Source organism: Daldinia childiae, assembly GCF_008694065.1.
Source record: "Daldinia childiae strain JS-1345 chromosome Unknown Scaffold2, whole genome shotgun sequence".
NCBI classification, from domain to species: domain Eukaryota; kingdom Fungi; phylum Ascomycota; class Sordariomycetes; order Xylariales; family Hypoxylaceae; genus Daldinia; species Daldinia childiae.
The window spans coordinates 1,975,149-1,991,118 of record NW_022984643.1 but is presented as its reverse complement, the minus strand read 5'-3'; the positions used below and the strand labels follow the sequence as shown (position 1 = coordinate 1,991,118).

The following is a 15,970-nucleotide window of genomic DNA, read 5'->3' as shown; positions in this document are numbered from 1 at the left end:
TGGAGCGATGATAAATGGCGAAGGTACACTAGAGAGCCTTCTCGATCAATATTGAATAACTGAACAAAAATGTAAAATTTAATTGGCTCGAGATAATCGAGGTTCATCTGTAAACCCCTATATATGAACCTATGCCATGTGTTAGGTTCATGTCTGACATCTTTATCCTCATACCAAGAGCTAGTGAAGATTGTAACGAGGAGGCTTCCAACTACATGACACAGATAATGTAGTTCCATCCAAGCGAAGATGCTGGCAACGAAAGTATCCCAGACATCTTCGTTTAGAGGTAGACCGTGAATCTCGTTATAAAGCTCTAAGATGCTGTATAAATATACTAATTTCTTCTGAATGAAACAGTCTAAGACGACTATGGCAGATTTTACTGACGGCCGAGATGACTGTTGTGTGATTGTGGATATGGTGGTATTCAATATAGTTGCCTTGACGGAAGCACCAACCTCTGGCCTAGGATTGTTCGATATCAGATATGCAAGATAATCCAGGATAAGCCTCATGGATCGGTGGGAATCTTTTTCATTCCATTCCATAAAAAAGTCGAAAAGCCTCATAGCAGTACCCTCGGCAAATGCAAAATTTTGCAGTGTGAGCTTAGAAGACTTTGAACACTGTTCAATGAAGCCGTGAAGTTTCACGCAAGCATTCCCGGAATACTGTCTTGGCTTTGCGGCACATATAATAAGCTCCTCGAACATAACTTGCCTAAGGAGTCTATGTAAACGCAGGACCAACTTTGCAGTATTAGTTTATACTCACCATAGTTGCAGCTCCTCAGGCTGTTCTTCAAGCCAAGAGACAGCATGTTTCGGGTTAAAATTAGTCTCACTAACTTGAGCAGCTATTGAGGACTTCATCGTGTATTTAAATGGTGATGGTGGGCCAATGTGTGGCCTCGTCTCCCCTTTCGATATATGCCGGCTTTAAGAAAGTTAATTCTCTTCTAGATTTGGATATTCCGTCGATATTATTGGGTAGGAATTGGGAGAAGAGAAAATGGGTGGTTTTGTAATCGGGTCACCATATTTAGAGACTTATATAGTCTATATAGATTTCCTAGAAGTATATTTCACTCTTATGAAATAGAGTATAAAATATTATTCGGGCTATTATATTGTTGTGTCTTGTGAAGTTTGAAGTTTGATACATTCATCTGTGATCTTGTTTATGCAGTTAATGAGGCCTAGAAAAACCCTGTAAATTTTAAGTTTAGGTTTAAGGTATGTATATACCTAATTACATGATATCTAATAAGTACCTATCTGATAACTATCTGATAATGGATGTGGCGCACGAGCGATAATTCAATAAACTGGTATCCACTTATGCCACTCTTCTACGCATGGAAGGAAACTTTTTTTTCAATGGGCGAAAGCTTCAGTCACTTTCCCTTTGCCCTGGACCTGCGATTTCGCATACTGCGAGAAGAGACACGGCGGCGACATACCCCGTAGCATATAATTCTCTTCTTGCCCAATAATATAAACATTATAATTACACTCGACAGCATGTCCATTTGGGATGCGCTCACCGGACGAAAGTCCTCATCCTCACAATCGTCATCTCCCACCTCCGCTTCTGCGCCCGCACCGACCGAAAACCTCACCCCAGCTCCCTTCAACCCAGAAGATGCGCAAGGAGTAGACTCCTTCTTAAAGAGCTCCGCGTTTGCCGACCCCTCCTTATTACACCCCTTAGCAGGCTTAGACAAGGACAGTTTAGAATATTTAAGCTTAGAGGACTCCGCTCTGTCAGATCTTCCCGGCGCACACTCTGCGATCCCTTCCCGAGGTTTTAGTGACGATTTGTGTTATGGAACCGGTATCACATACCTCACAGCACTGTCAATAGGGGGCGTGTGGGGACTCCAAGAGGGATTGAGAAGATCTTCGGGTCAACCGCCGAAGCTACGTCTAAACTCGGTCCTGAATGCCGTTACGCGGAGAGGACCATTCCTTGGTAATTCTGCGGGTGTTGTCGCCATCACATATAATTGTTTCAACTCGGGCATCGGCTATCTCAGAGGGAAGCACGACTCCGCAAACACCATAGCAGCAGGTACTTTAAGCGGCATGTTATTCAAGAGTACGAGGGGGCTCCGGCCAATGTTGATCTCTGGTGGTATTGTGGGCTCGATAGCAGGAGCATGGGCGGTATGAACCCCAAGTGACCCCGAGTGTTTGGCTAATGATTATAACTAATTCTTCTACTAGATCACGAAGAAAGTTGTGCTATCTCAGGGGACTCAAGGGCACGAACAGCACCTCTAGGTCTAATTATATATGCTAAGTATTAGATACGTTGATTCTCAGCTCGGGAATGCAGCCATGGATATGGCCATGTATGATATTGAGCCCGAGAACTAGGCCTTGCGCCGCACGATATCGCGATTTAATTGGGTGAACAAGTTTACGAGTTGGTTGTGGAACGATGGATGATCTCTCCTCCGGCTTTGGCATGTGTATAAAATAGGTGGTTAAGAGCATTAGAAAGCATCCACGGTCGTGGATAGGTAGGCGTTCAAGTCGGCAACGGGACGGAATTGAATTTCCAATTTTGAACGAAGCAAAATTATGCCAAGTAGTTTAGGTACAACGCGTGACGTCAGGAGAAAAGGGTAAAAAAAGGACAGGAAGTGATACCCCCTTCTTAAGCCCCTATCCGGACCTAGGTGTTGCCTGCCTACCTTAGGGCATGTGCACATTGTGTACCTAATCTTAGGCATTAGCAGCTGCCAATACTTTAGGTAGCCCGGCAGGGAAGGTAGTAAACAGGGTGCTTATGTACCTAGGTATTGACATATAAGATGTATCCCAGATATGCACCTACCTTAGTTGTTTACATATGTAGGTAGATACATAGCAACATCACGCACGCTTATTTATCTACTTTCTCTCATCAGCCAACAAGGTTATCTTTTACTCCTCTATATTTCTTAAATATTCCCATTTCTCACCAGCGTCTAAACAAATCAACCAAGAATCGACCAAGAACTCATCTATCTACCCCTAACAATGTCTCAGTCATCCTCTGCAGCCGACTAGGAAGCGGCACAGCGGACCAAGGAGGAACTCATCGACAACTGTATCAAAACATGGCTGTCTAATGGGGTAGACATCAATGATTCGTTCGAGGAATTGGTTACCCAACAATTCAAATTCAGCGATACTGATCTTCCGAGGCAATATCCAACCATGATCTTAGAGCAGAAGGGGGACTATCGCTCAGTCGCTCTGGATGACAGACCTTCCAAAGACCCAGAAATCTTAGAACAACGACAGAGGCTCGGTGATTTATTAAGAAAAAATGATCCGCTTTCTAGAGCCGTCGATCATATAATGGAGCAAGAAATCGACCAACGGGAACTACTCGCATGGGAATCCGAATCCATCACTGACTTACCTTCGGCATCCACGCTTAGTTTTCAGGACAAGGTACATCATATCATCATTCACAGCTTTGTTATGTCATTAACTAATTACGCCTAGGTCTATCTTATAGCTAGACATAGGCTTCTAGAACGTCAACTGAACCCTTCGCCTGAATCCCAAACTGAGGTTACCCCTGAGCATGAGCCGAACGTAGACCCTCAGGTGAAGATGTCTATGCTCCGAGTCACGGCGATGGGCAAACTTCACCTCGAGAGTTTCACCGCGCCCTTGCCACCTGACTACTCCCTAGAGTCTTTCCGCGCCCTCCTCGAGGAAGTAGCTGAGCCCTATACTAGTATGGGAATCTCGAACCGTGAAATATTCGACGATGATCTTTATCGTACGTCGGACGATAGTGGGACACATTTCTTGAACGAATCTGAAGAAGACGCGTGGGATCGGTCATGGCGATTAAGGTCAGAACTTAGTAATGAGCAGCTCGCGAGCTGGTCTTATAGACTTTCAGATGCCCCTGGCAATCATGTTCAGAAGTCGGCAAGACTCTATACAGATTGGCTCTGTGTCGACACCGAAGAACAATATGAAAAAATGTCTTTATCAATCAAGGAACGCAATCTTTCTGCTGTTTTCATCCGCGTAAGTTATTTATCATCTGTCCTAGGTTTAAGCTAACAAAATGCTAGACTTGGAAGATCGACGAAGCGAAGCGCGTAGCTCGGGCAAATGAAGCCAAACGCAAATCCTCACATCAAGGTAGCCCCCCTCCAAACAAACACTCGACTCAAGGCAGTAGCACACGGGGAGATTATTCGGTATCGATGAACCAATCATTGGCTCCGAATGAAGAAAGGAGGCTCCAGGATTTTGATAATATGGAAGTGGATATCCTTTCTGAATCTAAAGTACGAAAACGATAGGCACTTAGGCTCTATCTTGGCGAATAGTATCTGAGCTAGGACAGTGTATCACGGAAGCCACACGAATAACTTTTGTTTGTGGTAATACACGGTGATATGTGAATGGAGTCAAGAAATACGGGGATAGGATACAGCTTTGTATATAGGTAACATTCGCCACTCCCGTTTATTTGTTACTGTTTTGTACGGGACAGGTCATTGATTTACCGATCCCTCAATACGAATATAATTCTCAATAAAAATACCTGTAATGCAGTTCCGCAACTAATTCCAGTATTTCATTTGGTAGTGCTAAATGGCTTAACCTGACTTCAACAAAGTATAAAAAAGGGGGTGTAAACCAGAAAGCATGTCTGCCGGTTGTAATAACAACAAACATTTTTGACATTCTATGATTCCGATTTTAAAATGGAGATTGTTTAATGATAACATTTTAATGATAGCATCTTGTTCCTTCCCAGACCTGGGCACCGACATTATTGCTAACTTATCATACGTCCGCCCTATCTATTCAAGATTTCATATCCGTTTCTTCTTTACCCGTTGTAGAGGACACCACAACATCATCAGCGCCATCATGTGTTTTCCTTGTTGGTCAGTTAAAGATATTTATGTCGAGGAGGATCCCCCGGCGGAACAGCAGATGATCCAGTACGTATGGGACGGTACTAGATGGGTTGCCATCGTAGGTGATACCGTAAGTGGTTATTTTCTTTAGTCTTACGATGATGTAAACATTGGCCCCCCTTACAAAAGCAGCTACGGACCGGGAAAGCTGGACTGGAAACAAACAAGAAGGACCTCGAGAAACAATGCTAGTATCCCAGGGACACTTTTATTGTGCAGCATAGTGCAGCGAGGCACAAACCAGTACAATTTACCTCTTCCCCGTTGGTTACCTAGGTACTATGTACAGTTACCACGTACAGTTACCATTCACTTCAATATCTTCTCTTTCCCACTTGCCCCTAGTTTTTCTTTTTTTTTTTTTCTTCCTTGAAGAGGAAGGAATTTTCGACTAGTGGCAACTGCCTTGAAACCTGGATCTCTTTTTACTCCTAAGGAAGGAACATATTTAGTTGGCCCACTGTGCGGAAGGTCATTACCAATTCTTATTCTAAGGTTCCCACCCCCCTTTTTTAACAGTTTACACTGGATAATCCCGGTTGTCGGCCACCGCCCGCAGGTTGTTCATCATGGGCACCGCCCCCAGATCCCCCAACCCAGGAGACAATAAGCACAAGAAATCTTCTTCTACTACTTCTCCTTATACCACCACCACTTTCATTAATAAACCCTCCAATAAATCCTCCAACACTACTACTGCCAACCCTAAGGCCCCGGTGCGTCAGTCTACGCCCACCGCTTCTGGTAACCAACGCGACAACGACGCCCATTTGGCATACCAGACTCCAGGTCCTGGATTTAACCATACCGTCGCGAACATACCTGGTATCGGATTAGTTTACGACGGCGGACACTCCAATCCCGTACACGGCTTCAACCCAGCCGCTGGTCCCCAACCTCCAGTGCATCATCAAACTCCTGGAATTACTCCTCCTCAAGTTCTACCACCTGGTTTTGCCCAGAGCCCTTTTCAGTCTTTCCCTCAATTTGGTCCCGTAAGCAGCAACCAAAACCCAGCCATGGCATATACCACCGGCTCCATGCCCAACCAGGGCCAGCACTTCCAACCTCCCGTGCCAGACACCACCTATGGTCCCATCCCGCACACTTACCATCCCCGCTTCGATAACAAGCCTGCTCCTGGCCAGTATGTGATGATTGAAGGCCAACTCTACGTTGTCGCTGCTGGTCCTTCTGGCCCTCCTAGCGGTGCCCAAGTTCAATATGTGCCCATGCAACAGGTATATTCTATTCCCACGCAAGACTCATCAAGCGCAATGCCTGTATTCCAAGCTACACCATGCTACATTATTCGAGAAGCCGAGTCCCAGCCTATTTGTTACCCCCTCAATGCAAGTTTCATCCGAACGCTCAGAAGTGCACTAGCTGTACGAGCGAATGCATCCTGTTGCCTGTCATAATTTAGATATATGGTCCCATCAGAGCATAACATGATATGATCTGATTTCCTTTCTGTTCACTAGCTGATTCATCCGAACTTTGCTCTTATCTAAACATAGAAGCTAACTATTTCCTCTTTAGCAGCCGCAGTCTGGTGTTGGCACACCTATCGTGATCCAACAAGGTTCCCAGCAACCCATCTTCGTTCAAGGCCAGCCAGGTTTCCCTGCAGTTCCGATGACCGCTCAGCCAGCTGCATTCCCTGCTATGGTGGCCCCGCCCGGAGCCCCGGTGATCATTGGAGGCCCTCCTGATATGATGGCCCCCGGTTCTGCCCCGGACGTGATGGGAATTGGCAAGACTGCAACCGAGGTTCAGATGGAGCAGTACCACACAGCTCTAAATACCGGAGCTCTTGAAGGCCAGGACATCGCCCCTGCTGATCCTGATCCGTCCCGTATGTATTATTGTCGAGAGCTTGATGGCGCATGGACTCTCCGCAACCGTTTCTGTATCGACAATATGGGTGACTGTCGTTGGTACGTCAAGCCTGGCGGCATCTTCTATGCCGTTCGCTTGGCCGACTGAAGGGTGTTTACTGGTAAGATTCTTAAATGCCTCGAAAGTGTATACACATCAGCTGATATATCTAGGAATTTCCTGATTCTTTACGCTTTTATGCGATACTTTGATACATTCTCCTGCGATGCGTTGCGTTTTTCGATGACTTCTGTCCATCGGTAGGTCCTCTTTCATCCCTAGATGTAACCCTAGCTGATGTATATTACTAAGGTCAGATGCTTCCCTGGCTTCCTAATAGGGTCGTTAGAACACGGGTTTAATCTTCAAGATTAAGTGAGTTAATACTACCAACTGCTATCCAAATTAAATAAGCGCTTGCTAACAAGCTGATTTGTGCGTAGACGTCAGACACCATCTTCACGATACGTTATGGAAAAACAGGCCGGGGAAATGACTTGGATGGAATGATGGATGACAGCAGTCTTTGCAGTTTTTTTTTTCCTGACGCATACTGGTTTCCTTTTTATGATGATACTTGACTTCAGGCCGACTATTCTTTCCTAAATAGCACTCTGGCATAGATCTTGCTCTCATGAGATAGGTTTCGCATTGCCAACAGTACCAACAGCTCGAGATTTGCCAGAAGCTAGGAGAAGTTTATGAGGGATAGTTTAGATGTTTATCAGTATCGAAGGCGAGGTAATGCGAAACCCCCTTCTTCTCCTATTACTATCCCTTAATAACCTCAGCCCGTTTACTTTTTCGCACGGCGTTCACGGATTTCTCTAGCTCTGCATGATAGTTGCACATCAATAGGATGCATTATTCCTATTAGTAATTATGAGATTATGAGTATGCGATAGAGTTATTTTATTCGTTCAGTGTTTGATTTGCGCTGCTTGAGATACGTGTTTGTGGTAATTAGGTGCAGTTGGAGTGAAGTAATTTGAGGCTGAGATAGGGCTTCGCGCTAAGCCCGACCACCTGTCAGCCCTGATTGGCAGTCGTTGACAGCTGAACTCGCTTGTGCTAACCAAAATCTCATCTTATCACCTTCTCCTTCTTCATCTCAAGTTATCAGCCATACTCACAAACTCGTTCTAATAGAACATGGCCGACTTGTTCTTCACCATCTCATATGGTTAGCGTCCTTACATAATCTATAATACGACCTAAAGTCGATTGTAATTTGTATGGGTAATAGTTACGTTCGTCCTCCCCTCCCACTACGATAACCGCTTGGACACCGTTCCTGAGCGACGTCATCTCATCTGTCTGATCTAGCTTGCAGCGCTGTAACTAGCCCAACGTCATCGTTTTTGTCTCGGGTATAACAACAGCAACAACAATAACAAGTAGGGTTGATTGGTTGGTTATGTTATACCAGACACCGATGAGCGATGAGTCCCTCTCGCGCCGAGACGCGAAATTCGGGCTGCGACTCCCGAGTACTGCGTTATACTGCTTGCTATCGTAGAGTACAATACATGCCTCGTGGTTTCGGCCCTTTACCGGGAGGGACATCGTCTACTACCTTAGGTATGTATGTTAACCTATCCGGGTAATCTAGGTATACATAGGGTATCTCCTTCGATCGCCCAATCTAGATAGCAGATGGCAGATGGGACGCATAAATCTCCGCCTTAGCGAGTTGCCTAACTGTATCGCGCTGCTGCCGGCCCGTCTGGGGTGTGCTTCACCGAGCCGTGGGGTGCTCGCGCATGCCATGTGATAGAGCACATCCAGCTTCCTGTTTAGGCCGCGGCACTATATACGGTATGGATATGCTGCAGCGCGGCAGATCCTTCCCTCCCTCACGCGCGACATCTGGGATGGGGAGGCCGTTTTGTTGCTGTGCAGACTTGCGCGTTATGACCTGCGGGAACGAGGTTGTGCTCCGTCTGTATGTATGTATGTAAAGCCACAGATCGTGCTTGTTTAGAGATCGGATCGTGGCGATCACTCGGCTCCATCGCCTCAAAACCTTGCGCAAGGTTCTCCCATGGGACGAGAGGCTTATGTTCTCGTCTAGGGGATGACCTAGGTACATTGAGTATCTCAGACAGCCTTGAAGAAAAAGAAAAATCTGGCAGGTGTTTGCTACCATAGGGCGGACCCTTGTTTGCTTTCCTCGTTGGGCTAGGATGCCGCTGTGAGGACGGCGATGGTGGCCGTTACCCCGGATTTGAGATGGACTCACGTGGTGGTATATCTCTGTTGTGCTTCCTCATACAGTCTTATCGATTTGTTATGTGATCTTAGTGAGTGGTCTTGGGCTTGCCCTCTGGGCCAATTTCTTTCCAGGCCCCATGTGTGACTTTTGTTGTGTCTCTCATTTCAATACTCACATCAAACCTCGATCGTTCATAAACCATGACGCCTAATGATAGTGGCCCCAAGCTGGCCGTCATCGTGGCCGTCTTCCTCGGGCTGTCGTCCATCACGGTAGCTCTTCGCTGCTATGTCCGGGCTCACATTTTGAGGGCTTTTCAGGCTGAGGACTGGCTGGCCGTTGCTACAATGGTAAATCGGCAATAACCAGGGAAGATGATGGATATATCGTAACTAACAAGCCTAGCTTTGCTTCGTACTCTATTCCACGGCCGTCATGCTTAGTATCTCGCACGGGGCAGGCAAGCGTATTAGTGATGTTCCTACCGAGAACATTCCCAAAATCCTCAAGGTAATTTGCCCTGGGTGCAAGAAATTGTGAACTCATAGCTGATCAACTACGACAGATGAGATGGGCGGCAGAAATAATATACGTCGTGACGTCGCTCCTCCTAAAGTTTACCGTCGGGATCTTCCTCTTTCGCATTTGCTCACAGGTGTGGCAGAAATCAGTGATTTGCACCGTGCTGCTCTTGTATCTCGTCTACCACATCTTCTACACCTTCATGACCGTGTTCCAGTGCCAGCCGGTGGCGTATTTCTGGTTTAGATACACCGGCGGCATGGAGGGTAAATGCTGGAGCAACGATTTGGTTGTGGGCTGTACGTACGCGGCTGCTAGCATCAATGCTGTTACGGATTGGGTCCTTGGGTTGCTACCCATTACGATTGTGCGAAACCTTGAGCTGTCGAGGAGGTCGAAGATCCTGGTTTCTTGCACTTTAGCGCTGGGATCGGTGTATGTTACCCCCTTCCCCTATCCTCTCTAAACCATAAAAAACAGGACTCGCTAATAAAGACGTTCAGTGCATCAACCGCAACCATCGTCCGTATCCCCTATATCCGGCAGCTAACCCAACCTGGCGATTTCATACATGACTTCTCTGACCTGTCTATCTGGTCTACTATAGAAAATGGACTCGGCCTCATTGCCTCGTCAATCGCTACTCTCCGCCCACTAGTCAGGGTGGTGCTCGGGGGCACGCGAGTAGGAACGACATCAGGGGGGCGCCGCTCTTTTTACTCGTGGAGGAGATCGGGACCGGGCGCAGCGCAGAACGACAATCAGCAGTACTATAGAATGGAGAACTACTACCGCGACAGCACTTGCAAGGCACCGGAGCGGGTAAGAGTAAGTGATAGGAAAGTGTCTGATACCGGGTAGATGTTATGTACCTAAGATAGAAAATGAATAAATTTGAATTAGCGTATAGAGATTGTCTTGTGTAGCTATTGAGATGTTGGCTATGGTAAAGGGATTCTATGCGTACTATTAAAAGCAAGCAAGCAAGCAATTCTAATCATGGCGCAAATAGTATTCTTTAATATATAAATACGTAGATATGCAAGTAAGTTACTGATATGTACGAAGTATTAGAATAGTTTGTCGTAGACTGAGATGCTTTTAAGTCGTCCCCTATAGGCTATACAGTCTTGGTGAAGAAGTCCTTAGTCTCCGATTTAATAAGTTGGTAGCATTACGTATGTGTTAAGTTATATATTTAAGACTTGTGGTATTCTGGTATATATAGACACTGTTTTTCTTGCGGATCAATATGATATGCATTATTATATTGGGAGTTGTTATTTGTGAAGGGGAATATAAGTTAGATACCTACCTCCTAAACCCACATCCGAAGCTATTCCGGACTAACGCCCCCACCCTCAAGATCTAACTGGCTTAGGATAATGCTACGTGACCAGCAGATTTGATATATAGTAGTTTATTACGATCAAATTTTCAACAACGAATGGGGCGTGGTGGCAGAGTGGTCTAATGCGCAAGACTAGAAATCTTGTTCCTTCGGGAGCGTCTGTTCGAATCAGGCCCACGTCGCAACATTTATATTTTGTTTGATTTTTTGGCGTATTATTCTTTTTGTTAGTCCTAGTTCAAATGGCATGCTATTGTGCAAGAATTCTAACCATGCGTGAACCAACACTTACTTAAACAACAGTACATACAAACTTTATTTTTTTTATTTTAACAACCCTTTCGAGCTACCGATACGGCAGATCCTCGGCTCGTATAAGCTTGCTTAATGCAGGTACCCGTAAAGTGTTCTTGATAACGAAAGCAGTAACAAGTCACATTAATTCTTTCCTCCCCGGCACCGTATACCGTACATAATTCCCTGTACACCCATGAGCGATGTAATGGTATCAGTCCCTACACACCCGAGCACCTCCGCCCCTTCTATCCTGGCTTCCAATTCCACCCTCAACCCTAACATTAACGGCAATGGCTATCAAGACGCGCTAGACAAGCTACAGCCCCTGCAGCCCATCCTCCGGGGCTTCAACCACCGCAACCGGAACCAGCACCGACGCGCCGTCTGGTGGGCTCCCTTCGGCATGCTGCGGCGTCACGTCGAGAGGGTTGTTGACGAGCTACTCGAGGCCGCCGATGCTGTTGCTGCCGCCGCCAAGTCAAAGAACAAGAAGCGGCGGCGCGATGATGATGATGATGGCGGCAGCAACGTCGTGGAAAGGAAGGTAAGGGGTCACGTGGAGTGGTTAAGAGACATCTTAATTCCAAAGTGTTACTTGTACGTTATTTTCCACTTCGAGAGATCCATCTCAAAGACCAAAGCCCGCTAAACGAAACTCCTCAGGGCGTTCTCGCAACTAACAGCGGACAACCAATTCGCAACGCTAGGCGTAGTGCTTCTCAGCGCGTTAGCCCAAGTCAACGCCGCCTGCATACATCTAGTAGGCGAAGCAGCGGAAGTAAGCCATGACGAAACTAGCATATCTACTGTAGACAAGCCGGTAGATAGCAGTGTCGCCGTGGCACGTATAAAAGAACCCAGCGTCTTAGGAGCTAAGGAGCCGTCCTCCCGGCCCATCTTGACCGAGACGTCCGGCGAGCGCGGGGGCTCGGTAATCTCGCGGGACGAGGTCGCGCGGGCCGAGAAGCTACGGAGGAAGAACGTAATGGTCGGATCTTCTGATATACCTAGTAATGCGAAGCGGGGTCATGACCACGGCAATGACGTTAGAGCTGTAAAGAAACAGCAGGATACATCTTCAAAGACGAAGACCAAAGAGAGTGTGAAACCCGCGAAGAAAAAGAAGACCAAGAAAGGTGGCGACGAGTTCGATGATCTATTCAAGGGCCTATTTTAAGCTACCTAGGGGTAGGATAGAGCGTCTCATTAATAAAACACCCCAAGAAACAGGTTACATCTTTAGATGTTAATAATCATTGATTTGGATCTATCATTTGGTTCTGCATTACTATCAAAAACCTGTCTAGCAATACACCTATGACAAGAGAGTGCCACTGTTGCTGCTGAACACCTGAGATAAAAAATCCGGCCCCTCCCTGCTTTCAAAGCCTCGTCCAAGGCAACAAGAGACCAACAACAAAATTTTTCTTTGCTTCATCCTCTCCAAGTTGCGTAGTTGTTATCCACAACTTCGTACATCGTCTAAGGAAGTGCGTGGCCTTCGCTTTAGCAAAAACAAAAGACCTCTAAGATCCTAAGACCGACATCAACTCCAGGTCCCGGCGTAATAGAGCCGTCTTCTCTCCTAAACCCCTTGGTAGTAGTAACTAAATTAGGTACGTAACCCCATCTCCTTAAACTTATTTATTTGTCATCTCCACTCGTTTTTTTGCGCCGGGGTAAAGTAGTCCGGGTTCTAGTCGCTCCTTGGGCCCCACGCGCAGGCTCTTCTGGCTTACTCCCTTTCTAGGATATTGAGCGATAAGACCAGATACGCGCCCTCATGTCGCCAGAGCCCGTTGCAAAGTAACCGCCTGTAGGGCTAGGAGCCACCGAGATGACTGAATTCTTGTGACCTTGAAGCATGAGTTGAGTAAACCCAGTTCGGGGATCCCAGAACTGTACACCTCTATCCTTGGAGCCAGACATGACCCAGTTGGCATCGGGCGTAAGCGCCACGCTGAGTACGAAATCCTAATCTTGTGAGCATAGAAAAATACGAATAAATATTGGGTAAACTTACTCTGTGTCCTTCAAACGTCTTGACGCATCGGCCTCCCTTAGGGCCCGGGTTCTGCACCCCTCCTCTGGGGGTCGATAACTCCCACATCTTGATAGTCTTATCTAGACTTCCGCTTACTAGGTCCTTGCCATTAGGAGAGAATGCTACAGAGTAAACGCTGTCCTTGTGGCCCTCCGGCCCTTCGAGCCGCTCCAGGAGGTATCCCTGATGAATGTCCCAAACGCGGACGCTCTTATCAAGCGAACCCGCGGCAACATACTTTGTATCAGGGGAGATAGCGACAGTCGTCACACCATCTTCAATAGAAAGGGTAAGCATGTTTGTACCCTGCTCAATATCCCATAGTCGAACAGTCCTATCGCCACTACCGGAAGCTATGGTTCGACCATCTCGAGCAAAGTCCAACGAATAGATGTCTTGTTCATGACCAGCAAAGGTATTACGAATCGTACGAGAGGCAATATCCCAGACCTATCCCAATTAGTAAAGTACCAAGAAAGTTAGGCGATCAACTTACGCGAATGAGCTTGTCCTCGGCACCGGTAGCTAGATACTTGCCATCGGGGCTGAAGCACACGCTACGGATATACAAATCCCCACTAATATCAACATTCTCATCCTGGAGAACGCATACCTTCTCGCCAGTCGCAACGTCATAAATTTGGGCGGATCTATTGCAACCAGTTGCCACATACTTGCCGTCGTGGCTAAACCTAACACAACACACAACACTTTCGTGGTTTAAGGTATGAACCAGATCGACATCGAGCATGCGCGGAACGTGTTGGTTGAAGATCACAAACCAATCGTCTCGAGTCTTCTTGACGTGCGCCGGGAGGCGTTCGACATCTAAATCACCAAGAGCGTTGTTGACCATCGGGCCAGGGTGAGGTGGCAGAGCTCTATGGTCAGGTGTCGGGTGATTTGCTACCTGCGGCGAGGCTCCGGGCCCAGCATAGGGCATCGGGGTGTTGATCTGAGGAGTAGCAGGGCCACCGGCGGGTGGTCTACCGATACCGCGCTTGCCTGGCCCGGGTGAAGCAGTGCTCTGGGGAGGCTGTCCGGGGAAACCGCCGGGAGCCGGACCCTGGTAAGGCTGCTGAAAGGGGGGCTGTTGCGCTGGCGGAGGTGGAGGCGGAGGCGGGCCTTGCAAACCCGGGGGCGGCTGTGGCATTTGATGCTGAGGCCCGGGAGGGGCCTGATCCTGCGGATTGGGTTGGGGTGGCAGACCACCACCTTGGCCTCCCTGACCGGTCATTATTCCACTAAATAGGTTGTTTCCCATACCGATCGAAGGAGGGGGAGGACCCGCAGATGGACCGCCGTGTTGAGGCGGACCAGGTATAGCAGGTTGAGGGGCACCTCCTCGCGCGGCCTCGAGTTGGCGGCGAAGTAAAACCATCTCCTCTTCGTACCTATACATAGGAAGTCAGTAGGTTAGTTTCGGGATTTGAAGGCCGTAGCAATGAATGCTTACTTTGCTTTTATATTAATATGTTGCTGCTCTAACTGATAGACCTTCTCACGAATAAGTTGGGCCTCTTGAACTTGTTGTTGAACTATTGGGTAATTAGTGACATTCTTAGTCTAATGCAAAGCAGGAAAGCGCCTTTTCTTCATATGAGAGTGTATATAATTATCAGTTGAGACCAGACGAGGCTAAACTAGTAAAATGTATACTCTCATCTAATATGTAATGGTAGTTTGTTTCTCAACTTACTTTGTTGCTCATACCCTTCGTTGATTCGAACTTGGTTATCAAACTCCGTGCGAATCTGATCGAGAAGCTCGTTCAAACGCGCCGCATTTTGCGGCAAGCCGCGGTGCGGATACATAGACATTGTCGGATGTGGTGTCGTTTCGCGGATGATATATCTCGGGATTGGAGTAAAAATTAAATCCAAACAAGGTTGCGATATTGCGATATTGCGATATCACGATTTTTAAGGGACGATGACGATAAACGACGGATAGAAAAGTCGCAGATAGTTTAATATCTTATGCAGGGTCCCTCCAGCTCCTATTCAACTTGGCACAACCAGTGAACACCCTTCCACACAACCTAATACCCAATTGCAACGCGAACAAGACGAGACGAAACTTGGCAGGGTCCCGTCAGACAACAGTGGGTATTGTCGTGTGAAGAAACGCGAGGATCGATGTTTGGTAGTGAAGAGCTGTAAACGCGCGATCGTGTATTGCCGTTTAGTTGGTAACAGCTGGATAAATAATTGCTGTTATGGGGCAATATTGATGAGGCTGGAAATGAGGCGTTGGTGTTGAGAAAGCAGGAAAAAAAAATTGGTGAAAAAAAAGGAAGGGATATGTGGTAGAGAAGAGGAGATGAGACCCCAAGGTTGGTAGGTAATACTCAAGATTTGTTTGACCAGGGCTCGGGGGCTAGGCACGAGCTGGATTGGAACTATGTATGACCTGTAAAGAAGTACTTCCTATGTATGATGGCTGGTGGGTTCGGGCGACGGATCCATGCTACTACCTATGGATGTAGGTAGTATGTAGTATATATGCATGCACGGATTGTAAGGTTATTGCAAGGGTATATTGCAGGTTCCAGGTTCCTTAGTGTAAAGTTTCGTGCTTACATATGTAACTTGGTATCTACTTTCTTTTTTTCGACTTAACCCACAGACGGTAAACAGAATCTTACCTATTTTGGTACCTCAGTCCTGCTTTTTTTTTTAAGCGGGCGCCGGGTTAAGGCTGCGT

General features: G+C 46.9%; 6 protein-coding genes across 6 annotated transcripts; 5 read left to right on the top strand and 1 right to left on the bottom strand.

Moving 5' to 3' along the window:
• Positions 1 to 1,526: 1,526 nt before the first annotated feature.
• Positions 1,527 to 2,288, top strand: GL218_01462 (Mitochondrial import inner membrane translocase subunit tim23; the record flags this gene model as incomplete). The annotated part of the gene is made up of 2 exons (XM_033577932.1): positions 1,527 to 2,171; positions 2,232 to 2,288. The coding sequence occupies 2 exons, from the start codon at positions 1,527 to 1,529 to the stop codon at positions 2,286 to 2,288; spliced, it is 702 nt and encodes a 233-aa protein (XP_033439514.1).
• A 1,068-nt stretch (positions 2,289 to 3,356) lies between these two features.
• GL218_01461 (uncharacterized protein) lies at positions 3,357 to 4,327 on the top strand (the record flags this gene model as incomplete). The annotated part of the gene is made up of 3 exons (XM_033577931.1): positions 3,357 to 3,452; positions 3,507 to 4,046; positions 4,094 to 4,327. 3 exons carry the CDS (start codon positions 3,357 to 3,359, stop codon positions 4,325 to 4,327), a joined length of 870 nt encoding a protein of 289 aa, XP_033439511.1.
• A 1,196-nt stretch (positions 4,328 to 5,523) lies between these two features.
• On the top strand, positions 5,524 to 6,943 carry GL218_01460 (uncharacterized protein; the record flags this gene model as incomplete). The annotated part of the gene is made up of 2 exons (XM_033577930.1): positions 5,524 to 6,342; positions 6,497 to 6,943. The coding sequence occupies 2 exons, from the start codon at positions 5,524 to 5,526 to the stop codon at positions 6,941 to 6,943; spliced, it is 1,266 nt and encodes a 421-aa protein (XP_033439512.1).
• Positions 6,944 to 9,250: 2,307 nt separating this feature from the next.
• Positions 9,251 to 10,433, top strand: GL218_01459 (uncharacterized protein; the record flags this gene model as incomplete). Its single annotated transcript, XM_033577929.1, has 4 exons — positions 9,251 to 9,400; positions 9,456 to 9,560; positions 9,616 to 10,007; positions 10,076 to 10,433. The coding sequence occupies 4 exons, from the start codon at positions 9,251 to 9,253 to the stop codon at positions 10,431 to 10,433; spliced, it is 1,005 nt and encodes a 334-aa protein (XP_033439023.1).
• A 980-nt stretch (positions 10,434 to 11,413) lies between these two features.
• Positions 11,414 to 12,397, top strand: GL218_01458 (uncharacterized protein; the record flags this gene model as incomplete). Its single annotated transcript, XM_033577928.1, has 2 exons — positions 11,414 to 11,817; positions 11,884 to 12,397. The coding sequence occupies 2 exons, from the start codon at positions 11,414 to 11,416 to the stop codon at positions 12,395 to 12,397; spliced, it is 918 nt and encodes a 305-aa protein (XP_033439022.1).
• Positions 12,398 to 12,966: 569 nt separating this feature from the next.
• Positions 12,967 to 15,084, bottom strand: GL218_01457 (Transcriptional repressor rco-1; the record flags this gene model as incomplete). Its single annotated transcript, XM_033577927.1, has 5 exons — positions 12,967 to 13,194; positions 13,244 to 13,714; positions 13,761 to 14,658; positions 14,721 to 14,802; positions 14,964 to 15,084. The coding sequence occupies 5 exons, from the start codon at positions 15,082 to 15,084 to the stop codon at positions 12,967 to 12,969; spliced, it is 1,800 nt and encodes a 599-aa protein (XP_033438215.1).
• Between the last annotated feature and the right edge of the window lie 886 nt (positions 15,085 to 15,970).